Genomic DNA, 19,586 nt, shown 5'->3' on the forward strand with positions numbered 1-19,586 from the left:
AAAACTCGAAGAGAGCGAACACTTTGTTTCAGCTGCGACTTTGGTCCAATGCTGCAGGAAGTGGTAACATCATTTGCTATCATTTTCCTTCAGGAAATGACACACTACCCTGCCCAGCATTTTATCAACACACACACACACACACACACACACACACACACACACACACACACACACACACACAAAACCACACATCCGCACACTGTGAATGACATCTTCATGTGACACAAATACCTAGTTAAAACTCATCACTTCACACAGCTTGTCTCCCCCACAACACAAAATGACGATCCTCTTGCAAATATCGCATTATCTCAACCATTGCAAAATAATAATGCGTCTTATATATTCACGCCTATGGTGATTTTCTTGCAGCAGCTGGTGTCATACAGTATTTATAAAAAATCAGCCTTTTCCAATCCTCTTGGTTTCCGTTCCCACCCTGCTCCGACCGTGATGCAGTCTGTTGTGTGAGGAACCAGAGTTTACGGCAGTTCAAAGCCATTTTCACTCTCTTATATAGGGAAATCCAGTTAATGTACAAGCAGATTCCCATTTGCCCTCTGTTGTGTTCCTGGTTTGCTGTGATCAGTATTTAACCTTCAGCAGGAGGCTCATGGTCCCCTGGAGGCCACACCACACGGATCACATTTTTATTGACTCTGTTGCTCATATCATGATGCCAGATAAGCAACACACCCATCAAAGCTGGCAGAATGAGGACTGCCACCTCAGAGTGGTCCTGTTCCGAGTGATGGATGTAAGTTTCAAAGTCTTATCCTCCTGACAACAAAACAACATGTCAAAATTTATTTGAGTAAAGTTATTAGTCCCATCTAAACACAGGCACTTCAAACTAAACGAGACAACTCACTGGAAAGTATATGTTGAATGTAACATAGTAAGTTATTTAACTGTTTCCATTAAAAAATAGGAATTCTTATTAATAAAAAAACAAACAAACATGTGCTGTAGGAAATTCAACAAGACAAAGTTAATTATTTTGGAACTATCTTGATTTTAGACCTTTATGCTAATATCAGTGTGTGTGGGCTGGATTTCCGGTGAGGTGTCATATTTACAGTACATTAAATTTAGTGTCTTTGAGAAATATCAATGCAAGTCTTGACATGCTTCAGAAAAACTACTGGTGTCTTTAAATGAAAGCAGGAATTTCAGGTTTTGATGCAGCGAGAGAAAAACAAAGAAAATACAATGACTGTTTAATTGTAGTGTGCACTTCGGATTGTCTCTAGTGTATTGATTTACATGTTTGTGTGTGTTTGAGCGTCTTGACTTGCCGTTATGTAAACCGAACCAAACCAAACCGACTGCTCAGGTGGTGGCATTTTTTGCATCGTCCATTTTTCTGAAAAGATTTATGTCACTTCTCTGAAACTGCCATCCACTGTTGCAATCGACTTCCCAAATGAATCACTCCTACGTATTTCGTTCTTGATTTATTATCTTCCTCAAACTTCACACAGAGTTCACTTCAGGATGAACAGAGTTTTAGAACGATCTTGAATAAATAGCTGGACACCGGACAAATCAACTGTGAGAGCAGTCCGCTACACAACTCATATCTTCTGTTATTATAGAATCACAGCTTCAAACCTCCCAAACGATCACTGGGGTCAAGCAAAGCAAAGCTGAATAACTTTACCGGTAGTAGAAAATTGTCTACGCATCAACAAAGACATCCGATTTCTGGGAAGCAGGAGCTTCCTCTTCCAAAAACACGCCAGACATTCAGAACATTTATGAAAACCTCCAGTTAACTCAAGTTCAATTAGCAGGACTAAACTCCAGAAAAAACTATATTTTCAGGTATATCCTGGACAGTGGAATGTGCAATGGTTTGAGATACTGCCACAGACCACATGCCCTAGTTTTTGTGTTTCTAATTTTGACTGATTAAGCTTCAAATGACGCAGTATCAACCTATAAAGTCCAGGTGCACAATGCCCTGTTAATCACAATAATCTTTAAACTCTGACTAAACACGGTAATTTCAACGAGAGAACAATAAGTGCTCAGTCACTTAAGGCATTATTTGTTTTATTAGGACAGTTACAGACATTGCAATAATGTGGGAAAACAGATTCCATGTGTTCTCTCATGTGCCCAGTGCTGACAAACCTTCAGCTTTTCACTCGGTGAATTACCGCAGCCTCACATTTCCGTCACATGGACACACACACCAATAAAGGCTTCCCTATTCCACCCTCAAAAACAAACAGAAATGCACATATTGCTATTGTGACACATCTGATTTTCTTAATCGGTTTAATTACAATATAGAGACTAGAGTTTGCATGAAACAGTTGATATTCTTTATATGATGGAAGGGAAACGACACAGCTTCTCCGGATGCAGCTCGTAACATGCAGATTTGGCATTGATGTACTAAACCAATGTCATTTTGGCCGCGTAGTGATTAGTGATTAATAGACTCGTGAAGTAAACGAAGATGTTAGGAGCCTGGAGCGCTTTATAGAAAATAAAGCCACAATAAATGAAAACCAATATGATCAACATTAAAAAAACAGGAATCAGACTGAGCTTCACAGAGGACACTTTAAATAGTTGCACACAATTTAATGAAGCAATATAAATACAATCCAATAAAAGGAAAGCTACTGTAAGCATGCTGAGAACAATGACTGAGATGTTTAAAATGTATTTCATTTGTAATCTGGATTAGCAGTAAACAGAGCACTAAATTCAAGACTCATAAGAGAGAACATGATCGGCCGAAGTAACTGAAACGGTCTTGTGAAAGAAGCACGCTCAGTCACCAAAAAAAAAAAAAAAGAGGCCATCACCAATTAGAAGTAAGTCTGAGTCGGACTGTGATGTTGTTGAGCGTCCATGGATTATGGATTGGTGAAAGTCGATATATTGGCTCTGTTAGAAGGGTTAACAGCAGTAGGGTAGCCAGATAGTGGAAAGCGGCGCTGCTCAGTTGTTGGTCGCCAGCTTTGCTTTGAGTCGGTTGATTTTGAGGGGAAGGAGGCCGGCCATCTCAGTGCTGAGCTCCAGCTCTGTCTCCACAGCGGCTGCTGCTTCGGGATGGGATTCACAATACTGCACCACGTACCTGGACGACAGCGGGGAGGTGAAGGGTGAACGTCAGGACAATCAATCCTATTTTAAAAATTGCTTTCATACGAAAACTTTCATTAAATGTAGTAAAGAGATTGAATCAAATGATCAACTGTTCATTCCAGAGTGACGTGGACCTGAGACAAAATGCTTCATTGGCCTTGATTTTAATTTCTGTCACTATCAGCTGTTTTTAAATCAGAAAGCGATGGACAGAAAGAGAAAATGTGAAACCATACTTGTAGTTTTCCAGGGACTTGTTGAGATTATCGAGCTGAGCGGTGGGTGAGGAGGTGATGAGGCGGCTGTGCAGTCGAGCCACTCTGAAGCGAGCCACCAGAACCGGCCGGAGCACCTCGTCCTCCAGGTGCTCCGGGAACTTCCCTTCTGGAGAACAGAGCGAGTCCAGGAACATCTGGTAGTACCTGAAGAGGACAGGATCATTACTTAGTGACTGCACTGAAGGTTCAGAGACACATACGGGTAATCCACAGGCGACTGTACGCTCACTTGGCAGAAGCAGAGCAGAGATGGTTGAATTTCTTGATGGTGTGGTTATCTAAAGTTTGTGTATCTGCTTGTCTGTTGGCCACCGTCAGCTTCAAGTCCATCATTTCGTTGTAGGTCTCGGCCAACTCGAACATCATCTGCCTGCGGATCATCAGGTAGTACCTGGAGTTCAGATCTGGAAGAAACGGAGTCAAACTCAGTCAGTCGTTTTCCAGCGGCTCCAAAGACGACAGCGGAGAACAATTCTAACTTCAGAAGTGGTACCGTTGCAGATCGGCTCCAACATGTCGACTCTTCTTTTGTGCATTTTGCAGCGTCGCTCTGGATCTTCTTCAAAGAAAGCCAGGATCCGAAACAGAGCGCTGTGATCCTGCAAAATCTCGATGTGGTCGGTCACATATCCATCCATCTGGAAGTACTCCTTGGCCTTGGAAATGTGGAAAGAAAGAAGAGTCAAAATGAAACATCATATATGTAGATGAACAATGATCAGAATGAGGAACAACGTGCTTCAGGACACCACAACGCCACTTCGACTCACTCCATAAATTATAGTGTATAATTTGAATTTATACACCGTGGGTTTATGTTAAACTTATTAAAATATATTTCATATAAAATGTTAAAAAAAAGAAAAAAGCTTTATATTCTAGGGTGTTCTATTTCCCCTTTCCCCCAGTGAAGAAATCTGTTGGATTGCTGCCTTGTTTGCTATAAATTACTGAGGACATTATCTGCCACCATGAGAAGACAAATCAATGAGCGGCTTTTTGCTGTGCTGTAGATTTTCTGTTCTGTTCTCATCACAACTACTTTGAGTCAAAAAGGAATAAATGTGTTGTAATTGATATTTGTCATTACAACACACACTTTAAAAAGTGAAGGTAACTTAAGACATGCAATTGAAAATGTGAGCTGCAGGCTCAGTGATCTTGCTCAGTAAGACTCACTGTTGCAGAATGTGCTCCATACCTGTGTCACATAGTTCTGTCCGACCAGGAACACAGACCTGGCCTCGGTGAAATCCAGAGGGAACAAACACATCACCTGAAAACAGACATTCAAGTTTTAACCTGGAGGACGGCGCCCTCTAATGGTGGGATTTATACAGACAAAGGTGTCACAAACATGATGGAGCCATAATGGAACGGAGTATCTCTACTTTGTGACGTCCAATGAATTCAATGTTCAGAACAGATATGTAGTCTCTGCATCGTTTTATGACAGAAATTCAGTCAAACTTTTTGTTAATGCAAGAACTGGAGTCAGAGTGACAACAACTGATAAACAAAAAGAGGTAACTTCAACTTTCTTAGCAAGTAGCACAAAAAGCACCAAACACAACCTACAGACCTTTTCTTCCACACTTGCAATAGAGTCGAAGGTGTCTTCAGAGCCAAAAAGCAGAGCACTCTTTCTGCCTTTCTCTTCCTCCTCCTCCTCCCGTCGTCTCGCTCTTTTCAGCTCATCCTGACGATCGAGATCCAGCTCCCCAATGTTGTCCTTCAAAGACAGCAGTCAGATTTTTCAACACCTACAATCTACAAAGTTTCAACCATTTCTTGAATCTTAATGGAAATCATTACAGCTTTTGGGTAACAAAATGGAAAATCCACAAAATCTTACAACAATTTTGAATACTTTTCAGAAACAATACTTTTATTTTTCATAATCTTATAAAACAATTATTAGAGAAGCACCTGTATAGGTTTAGATCTGTAACCTGTGGGGAAAGAAAACAGCAGTACCTCCAGCTGCTTCTTGGCATCTTCCAGAAGGTTGAGACAATATTTAATCCAACATCTTGCAATCTCTGCTCTCTTCTGTCTGAGCTGTTCTCTGCGTTCATTCTCTGTTTCACCTGAGATACAGAGGTGTAATTAAAAGTGAGAAGGTTGATTTGTTTTGATCTGCACGCCGATGAAATGCTTTGCTGGGACTCACTCTCCTGCGCTGCAGCTTCAGAGGGAACTTCTCCTGCCAGACCTGATATGACAGTCGCTGCTGAGAGGCAATGCCGTCCCTCCATAAATCGACCCTGAAAGACATAAACTCCATACTTTTTCCTCTCAAATTACTTTTTATTTATTTATTTATTTATTTACAGGATTCCGCAAAATTGTTCCAAAAGGTCAAACCCTCTACATTTGGTGTATAAAGCACAAGCTGCAGTCAGTCTTTGCGACCCTCGCCCTGTGCAATGTCTTAGTAGGAAAGAATCAATCCTTTTTGATGGAGTTTGACTTCCAGCATCAATAGTGAGTCCAACTAACCTTTTAAAAGAAAATCTGAAACCTGTGTGTTTACTTGAACACATAGTTCACACTATTCTGTGAGACTTTAGGACAGAAATAAGTTGTTAAAATCAAAAAGTCATACCTTGGTGATATAATATTGTGACAGTGTCGCAGCGTTTAAAGCCCACTCCATCGGACTGAACTGATTCAGTTGTAGCTGTCGCTGCAGGGTACTGTGGCAGTAGGTGGCAGCACGCTCGGTCTGACCTGGAAGGGAAGACATCATCCACTCAAGACAGAAAAACACTTGCTGGAGGATCATAAAATTACAGGATATTTCAAGAACTAATTACAATGAGTAACTGACAATATCTTTACCTTTAGGTCATGCTACTATTAATTTTATCGGTTCACTCTAACCGACATGATAAAAGTAAAAATGGTCCAGAAGAGGATACAATGGCGGGACAGACAAGTGTGTCCGGCCCCCGGAGGCTCTGCAGACCCTGAACATTGTGGGGTCCACCAGAGTTCTTTCAGTCAGTCCCAGGCGCTTCACTAAAGTGATGAAGAGGATCTGGACTACTCTCCGTTGCTGCCTCTATCCTCCAGTTGAAGACTGATGCCTTAATGTTTTTTTTCTTAACTTTTTTCATATGTTGGTGCATTTATGAATTAAAAAAAAAAGTAAACCCTTCAAAGTCCAGTTTGAAATATTATTTGAGAAGGGTAGGGCATCAAACTCCAGTCCTCGAGGGTTGAGCTCCTGCATGTTTTAGGTCTCTCCCAGTTGCAGCACAGCTGATCACAATTATGACAATGAAGTTGTATCTAATCTAATATACACATCAGAAAAAAATACATTGCACATTTAGGTATATTATATCCATATGCAAAATGTATCCTATAGTTTTTTCTTCTTGTAGGAGCCATCATTTTCCTGTTATTTTAAGCACGGAATTTCGGTGACATGTATGTTATCTTAGAAATTAAAGACAAAAGTTAAACAGTGCTATTTAATGAAAATGTAATTACCCTAATGAATAAAAAAGCTTTTACCTGATAGGTTAAAGTGAAACAACAACGTCAGATCAGACCAACGTACATAACGCTGCATTAACCATTGTAAATAATGTTGGACTCAACTTTTGTCAGTGCGTGACAGTAACGCCAATGAATGATAACAAAATATTTACATTTCGATCATGTTACAAAGTACTTTTTCGCGAAAGTAACTCATTTTAATTGGTTACTTTAGCAAGTGACTTTTGTGTGTGTGCAGCTATTTTACTATGAACACACCAATCAATAGATTAAAATTATAATAATTGTGGAACAAACTCATAAGGAAGATTAACTCTTAAACAAATTAAGAAACAAAGCAGCAATATTATCTGAGTCAATATTTTGATGCTTAAATACGCAAATGAGACTCAAAAAACTGTCCCACTCACCCAGGCTTTTATAGACTTGTGCAAGGTAGTACATGGTGTGGGTGAAGGCCAACTCAAACCTGGCAGGTAAACACAGGTGAAGGAAAAGAAAGAAGGTAAACTGAAAGCAAGCAGAAAACTTAATCCTATCAAGAAAATATGCGATCATAGACGTGACACGTGAAGGTGTATTAGTAAACGGATCACCTCTTGGTCCTTTCCTGGTGTGTCAGCTGGTTCTCCTCAGTAGTGAAATACTCAGTCATATCAGTGGGAGGAGTTCCATCCTTCATAAAACAAAAAAAAAAAATCTGTTTGTTATAGCTGAAATTGATCACTTGGATTACTTGACCTCATTGTTTCATGTGTAAGACTGTGAATCAAAAAGTTCCTCTTTGAAAAGTTCAATAATGACCGTGTGTTTATAGATAAGTTTGAATCCTACCATGTTTTATCTACTCAGTTTCACCAGCCAAGGGAAATGCAGCAATGCATGTAAAGCCAACAAGTATGGAGCATTCGGTGCACTGTATTTGTGCGCCATCTAAATAAGATGACATCCTCCTAAACAGAGGATGGTTTTATTTAGAACCAATCACAAAATATCAAACGGTAGTGGGATGAATACAATTTTTTCAAAACGAGACATGAAACAATGCGGAGTTCTGACTTATCAACAAAGGAATCATTGTTGATCTCAAAGGCGAGCAGCACAGTCACACAAATCAGATCCACAACAACACACTGACGTGGTGGACAGCAGTGGTGCATATCTCCCATGCCGCCATTGCCTCTTGGAATAATACAAAAATATAATATGCACATTCTACCTAGATAAGAGGCAATCATCTCCTGCATATGCTCTACACTTTTAGGAGTTACATAAGCACCACAGTTTGAATTGAGGGAGAGAGTTGTAGAACATGCAAAATTACACACAGAAAAGCCATTTCTGAGATTCAGATGTGTGCCATCAAATGAAGCGTCAAAATAAAATGCTGAAATCAAAACCAGCCTTACTTCTTTCATGTAACGTTGGTAGATGGATTCAGCAGTTTCAAGGAAGCCCTGAGCCATCTGAGTCTCGTCCCGGCCCGCCCACAGGATGCCCAGCTGGTTCTGGAAACACAGAGGTGGTCAACACATGAGCATCAGATGATCTGCAACCTCTGAAGCCTTCAAACAGTGGAAGCATTTATCAAAGAAGGGACGACACACACCTATGTGCTGAGTCAGTGCACAATGATTCATGATCACACTGGAAACTTTACAGATGGACTAAATAATGTGGAAGCCATGCAGCTATAAAGAAACATGAGCATTTCAGAGCTTTACCCTGACATGGATATACAGAGACACGTTCTCCGACGACGCTCTGCATTTCTCCAGCTGCTTCATGCAGTTCATGAGGTGTTCCTGGCCGGCTGACAGCTCTTCCGTCTCCACATGGTTCACGCCCAGGTAGTACTCCACAGCCCCGAGCTTGGCGGCCCGCAGCCCGGCCGGAGAGTCCGCGCTGAAGCCCCGGCCGAAGACGTCCTCCGTCTGCCCGTCCAGCGGCTCCTCGGGCGGACGCTGCTCGGTGCTCTCCCCCCTGCTGTCCTCCTCTCCATCCCCCGCTTCAAAGCTCTTCAGGGAGCAGTAGATCTCTCGGAGAAGCTCCCTGGCCTTGTATTTGGAGCGGAACGGGTCGTTCTCCGGGTCGTTTCGTGATTCCACCTCGGTGAGGTTGAGGGCGTTGGTGAATTTGTCGCAGACGGCTCTCCACTCATCGCTGCTGAGCGACGCCATGTTTGTCTCCGTCTCATTACCGCTCAGCTGCGTGAAAGTAGCGCAGGGTTGCCAGATCACGTGAAGTAAACAAGCAACAACCCTCTTAAAAAAAAAATATAAAAAAAAAATATTCAAATAAAAAAATGTGGGAAAACAGGGACAAATACTACATTTTCTGAGGGTGCTAACCCAAACAAATTTATTGAACAGCCCCAAAATGCCAAGTCAATATTTTCAAATCAAAATATTCCAAAATATGCTTGAGTTTTTTTGTTTTGCTTTGTTTTAGTGAGAACAAGCATCTAAAATACAAGAAATTTAAGAAGTAAGCTCAAACGAACCACAGCTTGCCGTTATTGTTCATTTTTAGACAGAAGCAAGCAAAAAAAAATCTCTTGTATTAAGCTGACCTGGCAACACTGAAGCAGCTTCTTCTTTTAAAGTTGATGGTAGATTTAAAGAATGATGCTGCACTACTGCCACCATCTGGCTTGAACTTTCTATCAGTGTTGGCCTAGATCAGAAGTGTCCAACTCAGAAACAACACAGTGAGACTGATGAGTGAACCTGCAAAGCAAACACAAGATTATTTTCTAACCTCAAGGCCACCACTGCTCCGAAGCTGGGGTTGCCTCCAGTTACGCTTTGGAGAGATGCATGATTTAGTCCTGTTGAAATAATACAGAAAATAAATGTTCCTAACGCCCACTCCCTAATTCTGTCTGATACATACAGTAGTAGATTACGATACGTAAAAAGTTATAAATCCTAAAAAGACTTGCTTCATCCAACAGATCTACAAGTGACATCTACAGGGCTGAAAAGGTGTTCAACACCACAGTAACTCTTGTTATATTTGACTAGTTCCCATGCCTGAATGTGTTTCACAATAAAATAAGAGTCAAATAAGAGTCTTCTTCATATTTAAGCTCTTTCAAATGAGAAATAAAGAAAATGCATAATTCCAAAGTAACAAGAGTAATGGGATATTCTATTGACAGGACATATAATAAATACTAGCACAGTGTGGAAGCGCCTCATTACAGGTGGTTGAAAACCATGAAAACAATGTTTCTAAATGTTTAAAGCCTTTGGTGTCAGTATTGGACAATAAAGCAAAGTTCGAGCTGAACAGCATTGTTTTATTTTTAAGGCTGTGGTTATAGAAGGCAGAAATGATAGCCATGTCAGCATTGTAGAGTCTTCAGTTCATTTGGAGTCATGTGAAAATAATGCTGACTTTTGGAGCTTCACAGCATTGTCAATTTAACAAAGTGAAACTGTTTTCACATTAACTACTGTCACAGAGCAGAATTTGGAAATACTACATTTCATCTCGATGCTCAAATGATGCCTTGCTGATACATGAGATTTTCTTCAACGAGTTCTCTGGAGTGTTCCCACTCAGAAGTCTGGAATTTGATGGTAGTCACATAATATTGCATCTGGAAGTCAGAACTTTGTCAAAATCATTGATGAATGCACTATTAGGTCTGGAAATCCTGGAAACAATCTTACTGTCAATTTGATCTTGTAATGAGTGAAAGAAAGCTCAAGAAAAGACTTGTAGTTCCCTAACTTTTTGTGAGAGTGAAAGATGACAATTAGCTGATGACAATGATTGAATGTATGTTAAAGTGTGATGGTGGATTGATCCTTGACAATAACACAATAAAAATATTCATAACAAACAGGGATCACAAGAAAACAGCAGCTGTAAAACTGGACTTTATGGAAACCTAGCAGACACTGCAAAGAAGAACATGGTACATGTGTTTTCAAAGCTTGTTTATTTTAACAAACCCAGAGAATCAAAGCATTTATCGGGGAAAATAATGTCAATTATACAGTGACAATAAATTAAAGTGAATGACAACAACACACCGTACATTTGGTCAGCACCGACAGAAGCAGCTTGTCCACTCGAGATTGAAACATTCTCAACTCAGGCATCAACAAAACTACAATGCTTTACAATGTGAGATCGTGTTTAATTTAAACAGTTATCTGGATTATGTATTCATGTTTGGAACCAAGATCATCATTTATACAGACATTTACAGCATAGTATCAAACCTCCTACAGTGACACCAACAGCTGAGCTGCTGTTGCTGTCTTTTAAGGAAAAGTTATTGGAGAAGTCTGCGTACTGTGAAAAGCAGCATGAACCATCCTGCACAGGCTGACTTCAAGCTGAACTGTTATTCATTTCATTTTCAAAGCAGGTCATGATGTGATAAAAAAAAAGTATCTATACCAACGACCTGAAATGAAACGTTACCAAAAAAAAAAGAATATCGGATAAACTTGAAAGTCTGAAAGTGTGTAACAGCGAGTGGTGCATCCTCTGTGCTAGGTAACAAGATAAACTGTCACGCTGGCTTTCAGACTGGTGTGTCACTTCAAATGCGGCTAAAATCGAAAACTAAATCACTGCAGTAGTCCTGACTACAAGAACAAAAGTACCAACTTCCTTCTGTCTGTGTAATAAAGTGACTAAAACTTAGCGAGTTACCAATCTCTCTAACATCAGGTTAATTATCTCCTAAAATACATTACTGATTCAATTTGATGTTGCGGTGCACGAGTTCTGATATCCGGGTTCACGGTTGTTGCAGCACAGCGCCACTCAGCGTCCGGCCTTCTTTATGAAGATTATCCCTTTTTCTCAAGGCTGAAATGACAAAGAAACAGTCAGAATAAAGACAATAATACCTTCAGGCCAATCCCACTTTTCCCTCTTGTCATGTATATTGAACTGAACTGAATACTGAGTAGAGCAAAGGACAAACACCAGTTAAGACTCCTGCATCAGTCACACAAATTCCTAGCACTATAAATAATATAAAATGTGAAGTTGATCCACTGGATCCTTTGTTGCGTGGACACAGAAGACCCATGAACACATGTAAGATCTGCTTACGAAATGCACCACAAATGGTTTCTCACTTGTATTTGATGAGGCGACCTCCCTGGACCAGCTGTGCCGACTCGTTGGTCAAATGGCATGCGAACAGGAGCCAGTTCCGAGGCTGCACCTTGTAGGCAAACCTCATGAAGAGCAGTGAATAACAGCACAGAGCTGTGGGGAAAGACGGGCGATGATAAACATGTGAAATACAACACTGTCTTTTTACACAAAACCTGCACACACAGCAACAGATCTCTAAAATTAAAAGTTTGACTCATAAACTGAAGAATTTACATGCAAATCTCAGGCTGACTGAGTTAGAGTAAATCTGTTGAACAGGAATCGGAATTTGAAAAGCCAAAACAGAGCACTGAAAATGTTTCACAGGGAAAGACAGCATGCATGTTTGCAGGTCCACACTGATACATGCATATGTTTTCTTACCAAAGGTCATTCTGCCACTGATAATTTCAGGGCTCTTCTTCATATCTGTGATGGCAGCTATAGGAAGACCCCAGTTTGCCACAGGACCCCAGAAATGCTGCGAAAACAGAAGTTACATGTTTTAGATAAATTGTGATCTGTGCGTGAAGTTGAAATTGCCCCATATATTAAAGAAAGAAGGTTTGTCAAAGGGTGTGAGGGGCTGGGTTGTGCTTTGGGGAGGATACAGAAATAGGTAAACATTTAAAAAACATTCAACTTGCCAAAGTGTTCTGGCAGTGATTAGAGAACGAGCAGAGGTCAAAACAGTACAAAATAAACCTCCTGGATGGAACAACTCATGTAAATGGAAAATCTGTTGGCTTACCGTGCTGATGAATGTTTGAGGTTTTGAATTTTTGATGCCAGGCAGAGGAGAGGAGAACATGAAGAGACATAAATTGTACATACATTAGTCACACAGAAATCATAGCCACTTCATCCAGATTAAAGGCCTATTACAATTAATTTGCCAATCACAAACTGATGATTTCTTTACATGTTACTGCAGAATAACAAATATGATTGAAGTTTAGCAGCTCTCAGTCATTTTCTCTATTATTGTTTTGCTACAAAAATAAGTAAATAACTTTGTGAACACTGAAACAAACAGAGCAACTAAAGCAGCTCAGCACACATGTGCAAGGGTCTAAAATCCTTCAGAATACACAACATGTTCACATCGACAGAGAAATTATTTGACTTTTGTTTGCATATTAAAGACAAAGGTCATCAGAAGACGTCACGGATTGTCCGGTGTATTCATTAAATGTGCAAACAGGGGGCCTTTCTGTGTCATTGTGTCAACATTTCCACTTCAATCTAAATGAGTAAATGCGGCTGATCTGTGTCGAGTACACACACAACCAGGGAGTCATGTAAACATTAGCCAGAGTCTTAAAAGTGAGAAAATGTACTACTTCAACTAAATGACATTAGAAACTTTCCACAGCTTGACTCGCAACATAGGTAAAGAAATTGCCTTTGACACAAATGGTTTTCACAACAGGGCCTCAAGCAGACTAAAGCCAACTTTCAAGCTCAACCTCTTGGTTTTACATAATAAAAACACACTACCTGTTAGAGGACACTTGTAGAGAGGTTTCAGACAATGCATCATTTGTTGCTTTTTGTTTTATCAATGTCTTTAACCAGCAATTGACAACAACACAAATGGAATAAGTTTTTCTGTGCATAAAATAAACGTTTGTGTGCATTATCTATGATAAACAGTTTAAAACAAACACTGATCACACAACAGCAGCTCCTCAAATACCTGTATCATTTTCAATTCTAATATTTTACTCATATTTACATCATGTAAATTATTTAGTTACTTTCATTATAATATGTCACTACAAAGAACACTCCCAATTTGAAATAAAGTGCAAATCTTTTATCATTATCTAGCTGATAAAGTTATAGTTTTAAGACAAACATGGATGCTTAATGTCAACATGACAGAACAAACTGTCATTGACTAATTCTTCATCACTTCTTTTAGGAAAATTGATAGTATTCTTAATAACACCTGTGACTGACTGAAAACAAGGGAACATCTGAACCTCTGCTCAACTCACACAGCCTCCTGAATGAAGGAGCTTCAATGACAGGAACAATGACAGCTGATCTCCAGAAAGCAAACAATCACCCTCTCTTCATCACATTCAGATCAGTAGTCGCGCCTGTTTCACGTGTATTGCAATAAGTTTGATGAACAATTCTCCAAGAACTGTTGAGTAACACATTAAACCACTATCCCCATAAACAGACGTGAACTTAACTCGCTCTCGTCCTTGACAATTATTCATCCCTCGAACTTAAATACTCCCGCATTAGAAGATAAGAAAACAAACCTTGTGGAGGGCAGTCGTTTAAACTGAATTGCATACGTTTCTTCGTCAGGACAGTAAATATAAAGCTAGCTGGTAAATATTAGCCTACATGAAGTAGCTGCTAGCTGTTAGCATTAATGTTGGAAAACCACGCACCTCATCAAATAGTCCCTGAACTCTTTGCTCTTCAGGTGGTCGATGGCTTTGCGGGCCAGCGTCCCTGCCATGGTTTTAACTTCAGGCGGCCGAGCTTCAGATCCGAGAGCAGAGATGTTTCTGAGGAGTTTGAAGGGCGACTGACGGGCTTTACTGCTCAGAGGACGACCGCGCTGGCGTTCACGACACTGCCGTAAACACACAGATCCGGGATCAGGCTAGACCACTGGGGGGCGCTGTTCATCAAACAACGACACTGATCCAGGATCAGACCACTGGGGGGCGCTGTTCACCAAACAACGACACTGATCCAGGATCAGACCACTGGGGGGCGCTGTTTATCAAACTACAACACTGATACAGGTCCAGACTGCTGGACCAAGTACTGATTATCGGAAGACTTGAGCGAATAATGTTTTATGGCCTGATTAAAAACACACACACACACACACACACACACACACACACACACACACACACACACACACACACACACACACACACACACACACACACACACACACGTTTGTACTTATATCGTTGTGAGGACACTCATTGACATAATGCATTTCCTAGCCCCTTACCCTAACCATCAAAAATTAATGCCTAACCCTAACCTATGCCCTAAACCTAACCTAAACCCAATTGTAACCCTAAATCAAAAGCCAAGTCTTAACCCTCAAAAAGGTCAAAAAAGGCCTTTTGAAAAGTGAGGACCGGCAAAAATGTCCTCACTCTGTTGGTGAAAAATGAATTTTGGTCCTTACTTTTAGGTATGTACAAGAACACACACACACACACACACACACACACACACGCACACAAAAGAAAATCAACAAAGGGTAACACTTTACTTGAAGCCCCTCTTTATAACACATTATAAGTAGTTATAAACACTAATACATGATCACAATGCTTTATAACTCACTATACAGCAGTATACAGCATAGGATTAAGGTTAGGGTTAGGGTTAGGGTTAGGGTTAGGGTTTGGTCCTGGCATTGTGATCATCTATGAATGTTTATAACTACAGCTACACATGTTATAATGGCATTATAATACTTTATGAATGTACTTATAATGTGTTATGCAGGGGGGCTTCAAGTAAAGTGTTACCCAACAAAGTACTTTTAAGTAAATATATTGAAAACAATTGTTCAAACTCAACTTAAAACAGAAATCTTTTGTACCTTGCAATACTTTTTCGGTGAGGTTTTTTTTTTATTGTTTATTGTGGCTGTTTAATTTCAGGTCTGAGTTTTACCTAAGTGAAGTGGAGTCAAGATGAGCATTGGCCTTTAACCTTTCTTCTTTGGGACCAAATACAATGATCAAGTTTTTTTGTGGGTTGAGTTGTGAAAAAGTTCTGACACAACTAGCAGGTACAAGGGACTGTGGTCACTGACACTGACAGATCTGTGTCAGGGCCGGCCCGGGCTTTAGAGGCGCCCTAGGCGAGCCCGAGACGAGCGCCCCTTGGGAGCGTGTTTTTCGAGCGGTCCCGACATTTGGTGAGCGGGGGGGGGGGGGCGCTGAGGAGCGATGCCGAACAATACCGATCAGTGCCGGGCAGCGCCGAGGACGAGGAGCGCGGTGCGTCGGACCGCTGCACAGCGGGGCACACGGAACACAGAGCGTCGTGGCGCCCCTTGTACGACCGCGGCGCCCCCCTCAGGACGTGGCGCCCTAGGCGGCCGCCTAGTTCGCCTATGCCTGGAGCCGGCCCTGATCTGTGTCATCTGCGTAATTATGAGAGATGTCGTGATGTTCCATGATCTGAACCAGAGAGAGCGTGTATATGTTAAATAAAAGAGGCTCAAAGATGGAGCCTTGAGGAACACCACAAAACTATTGTAAACACTCTGCATATTTTAAATTCTGACAGTTTTAGATTACTTTTCTATTCCATTTTAGATTACTATCTATTTTATTGTCTCCTTATTCATGTCTTGTATCGGCTGGGCCTTGACTATGGAATTTTGCACCATGTCATGTAATCTGGAATGGTACGACAATAAAGAATCCCTGAATACTTGAATATTTGAACATTATCTTTAAAAAAGTTGTGTCAAGGTGCAAACTGTGAGCTTTAAGTGCTGAACATTATCTAGAGCTGCACATTGATTCTTGTCTCTAGAATTTTTTTGGGGTAAAATAGAATACAAGATCATTGCATTCTGCTCCAGATCTGTCCACGACACTAACTCAACACTAATGTGCAAAATCATTGTGTTTGGTGGTAGTCTAGTAGAAAAAAGACTGTCTGGCCTTTTTTAGTTCCAAGTTATGTATTTGAAGTGCATTTTCATGGACATCACATAATCACTAAATTTATTTCCTTTTCCAGACTGGAATAGTAAAAGGTTCCTACACTGAAATGGATTTTTGTTTGGATAAATTGTGGAAAACTGAATGTGAGTCCTGGATTAACGTTACATTCATCTATCATCTGTGTTTCTCTGTCCAGCTCAGGGTCACGGGAAACGCTCACAGCTAACAGTCGGTGAATGCAGTATCCTGAATACACCCTGTACTAATCAGCAATCAAACAGGACAAAAAGAGAGACAGCCCACATTCACACATTCACATTGTCTCTTAATAACTAATAACTAATAACTAATAACTAATAACTAATAACTATCTTTGATTTCAATTTGTTTGTTGCTGTTACAGTTTGTGGCGTGCCAGGACACACAGGCCCTCATATGTCAATCTTGCATGGAGACAAGCTTTAAACTTAAAAAGCTTACTTTACGTTTCAGAAGCAGTTTATCAGGTCCTGCCTCCTACAGACAGCCTCCAGTCTCGGCTCTGCTGGCCACCGTGCACCGTTCCTAGGGTATCAGTGCCGGCACATCAAAAACACACTCCATTTGCCAATGCAATATTGTGTAAACCTGAACAGGACAAACTAATATCGCACACTGTTTGGGAACAATACAAGAAATGACACCTGCCTTTGAGCAGTCCAAAACAGCATTCCACAGTGACACATGTGCATGTGCGTGCTCTGTTGAAACAGAGCTCCTGCTCTGTGGCAGGGTTTGCCAGTGGGGTTATTACATATTCTGAATTTTTTTGTTTTTTATCTTTTACTTTTTTTTTTACTTTTCAATCTGTACTGAATATGCTGAATGACATGTTTGAGGTTTGCTTCATCATTATTTTCAGACTCCACCAGGTTTTTCCAGTGCTGCACCACAGATCCACACTGTTACTCCCTCCAATAGAATAGAATAGAATCTCCACAGTGGCTCTGTAGAAGGATACCAGCAGCTTTTGTTCCCAATTGCTTTTCCTGAGCACTCTCAGGAAATGGAGTCGCTGCTGGTCTTTCCCCACCACTGCTCTGATGTTGGCAGACCAGGAGAGGTCATCGGAGACATGTACTCCCAGGAATTTGAAGGAGTGGACTCTCTCTACACGATCCCCGTTGATGATGAGTGGTGCTGGGTCTGTGCTTTTCTTCCTGAAGTCGAATATGACTTCCTTGGTTTTTGTGGTGTTCAGTATGAGGTTGTTCTCTGAACACCACCCTGTCAGTTTCTCCACCCCTGTCAGTTTCTCCACCTCCTCTACTGAATGGATAAGCTCATGTTTACAGATGGTTTATTCCAAGTGCACTAACAGGATCACCCGGCGTTGCCATTGCGAGAACTTATTGCCTGGCATCATTTAACAGGAGAAAAACGTAGTATTCACAGAAGTATCTCTGATGGCCAAGGCCACACATTAAGCACAAAGGTGAAGGCATTCACTCAATTTCTTTTGAAGTTGCTGACAGCCACACCCAAAACATTTCACTTACCTCACTTTCCTCAAGTTACAGCCACACCCCAAGCATTTCATTTCACACAAGATATTTGCTTTACAATTCTTTTATTTTTCTTAGTCTTCCACTCTTTAAATGGAGTGCACACATTTATACATTGAAACACACCCATTACATTTTCTGTTTGTGTTAATTGTGTTTTCTTTTGAGTCACCCTGCTGGTGGGAGGGTCCATCTTGGAGTGGCAGAGAACTGAAGCAGAGACCACCTGATGAGCTGAACCATGTGCTGCCACGTCAGAGGGGGGCTTTCCCCACCATTAGCCATGGAGTCCGTTATTTCTTGTTTCCCCCTCTTCTTTTGTTTGGTTTAGCCCAGCCTTATACATACTCCCTGACAGCTCGTTCTAGGTCAGTTAGATATGTTAATGTCTCAGTTCTTTGAGTTTTTTTTTTTTTTTTTTTTTTTTTAGTTTGTTCTGTTGACCTTTTATTACTTAAGAACTTATGCTTGTAATTTGTTGTAGTTTTCTTATAAATAAAACAAAAAAAAAAGATTTTTTTCCAACAAACTTTTGTTTTTCCTCATTGCCGGACTGTTTGGCCCATGACAGCATCCCACTCTGAAAATAATGGCTCAGAGATCTATCAAAACAAACCTGAAAACAGTCAACGTCTTTGCCTCATCACGACTTTGAGTCCAGCTTGAACAGTGGTGTCGGCAGCATTCCATGAAAAGCACCTTATTGAGTCTCATAAAAAAGAGCCCTGAGGTACATGAGAACATGAGTTCTGCTTTACTAAGATCCACTTAAATCAGTTCCGTTGCTGCAGCTTTTGATTGCAAATAACATCTGAGACAGATGCACATATGAGCATAAACAAAAAAATAACACAATGTCAGCAAAAATATTAGATTCGTCATGAGATTTGACCTTATCTGTACTCACGTGCAAATTGATAAATGCTGATCTCAGTGTGGAAATGTTCGTGCACCCGGTTTGAAAATGGAAGAAGTGGACATAATGAAAACAGCAGATGGATGAAGTATAAAAATGCAGACCTTTTTGAAACTGTAGCTTCACAGTAAATCAAGAAGGAAAGTGAGATAAAATGCCAGCACCGGGGTTTGTTTACTTCCAGTAGATCTAAGTACATCTAGTCTGTGCCTTGTCCAATCAGTACGTCACTTTTGGTATTTGAGCATTTAGTATCCATCCTATGTTGGCACATTATATTATTGAGGTCCCTGATCTCTTTGTCCCCATGGAAAAGTACACTCAGGCATGTTTCAACATATTTTATTAAAGTTTCATATTAAAAAAAACCAACATTTACAAATAACATCAAGCAACATAAACAAAAAAA

The 19,586-nt window shown here is 40.6% G+C and overlaps 2 protein-coding genes across 3 annotated transcripts; both read right to left on the reverse strand.

The window, feature by feature from the left end:
* Positions 1–2,050: 2,050 nt before the first annotated feature.
* On the reverse strand, positions 2,051–9,106 carry kifbp (kinesin family binding protein). The gene is made up of 13 exons (XM_030095081.1): positions 8,624–9,106; positions 8,309–8,407; positions 7,496–7,575; positions 7,310–7,368; positions 5,998–6,122; positions 5,563–5,656; positions 5,367–5,479; positions 4,972–5,121; positions 4,591–4,665; positions 3,883–4,045; positions 3,619–3,793; positions 3,348–3,533; positions 2,051–3,103 (listed from the first exon to the last, which is right to left on the reverse strand). The coding sequence occupies exons 1-13, from the start codon at positions 9,077–9,079 to the stop codon at positions 2,965–2,967; spliced, it is 1,914 nt and encodes a 637-aa protein (XP_029950941.1). The 5' UTR covers positions 9,080–9,106; the 3' UTR covers positions 2,051–2,964.
* Positions 9,107–10,832: 1,726 nt separating this feature from the next.
* mpc1 (mitochondrial pyruvate carrier 1) lies at positions 10,833–14,649 on the reverse strand. 2 transcript variants are annotated; one of them, XM_030095129.1, is made up of 5 exons: positions 14,447–14,649; positions 12,784–12,787; positions 12,417–12,513; positions 12,011–12,143; positions 10,833–11,735 (listed from the first exon to the last, which is right to left on the reverse strand). In XM_030095129.1, the coding sequence occupies exons 1-5, from the start codon at positions 14,515–14,517 to the stop codon at positions 11,717–11,719; spliced, it is 324 nt and encodes a 107-aa protein (XP_029950989.1). In that variant the 5' UTR covers positions 14,518–14,649; the 3' UTR covers positions 10,833–11,716. The 2 variants fall into 2 exon arrangements, with proteins under 2 accessions (XP_029950989.1, XP_029950996.1); XM_030095136.1 differs by lacking the exon at positions 10,833–11,735 and having other exon boundaries at positions 12,007–12,143.
* Positions 14,650–19,586: the final 4,937 nt, after the last annotated feature.

Source organism: Salarias fasciatus, chromosome 1 (assembly GCF_902148845.1).
Source record: "Salarias fasciatus chromosome 1, fSalaFa1.1, whole genome shotgun sequence".
NCBI classification, from domain to species: Eukaryota; Metazoa; Chordata; class Actinopteri; order Blenniiformes; family Blenniidae; genus Salarias; species Salarias fasciatus.

Bases quoted from the DNA above. Each gene is read 5' to 3' on its own strand.
- kifbp (XM_030095081.1), bottom strand. From the start codon at position 9,079: ATGGCGTCGCTCAGCAGCGATGAGTGGAGAGCCGTCTGCGACAAATTC. The intron at 7,369-7,495 runs GTGATCCGTTTA...TTTACCTGCCAG, and splicing joins CACCAGGAAAGGACCAAGAG to GTTTGAGTTGGCCTTCACCC. The intron at 4,666-4,971 runs GTCTGTAGGTTG...GTCTGTTTTCAG, and splicing joins TTGCAAGTGTGGAAGAAAAG to GTGATGTGTTTGTTCCCTCT.
- mpc1 (XM_030095129.1), bottom strand. From the start codon at position 14,517: ATGGCAGGGACGCTGGCCCGCAAAGCCATCGACCACCTGAAGAGCAAA. The intron at 12,144-12,416 runs GTAAGAAAACAT...CTTTCCCCACAG, and splicing joins CAGTGGCAGAATGACCTTTG to CTCTGTGCTGTTATTCACTG.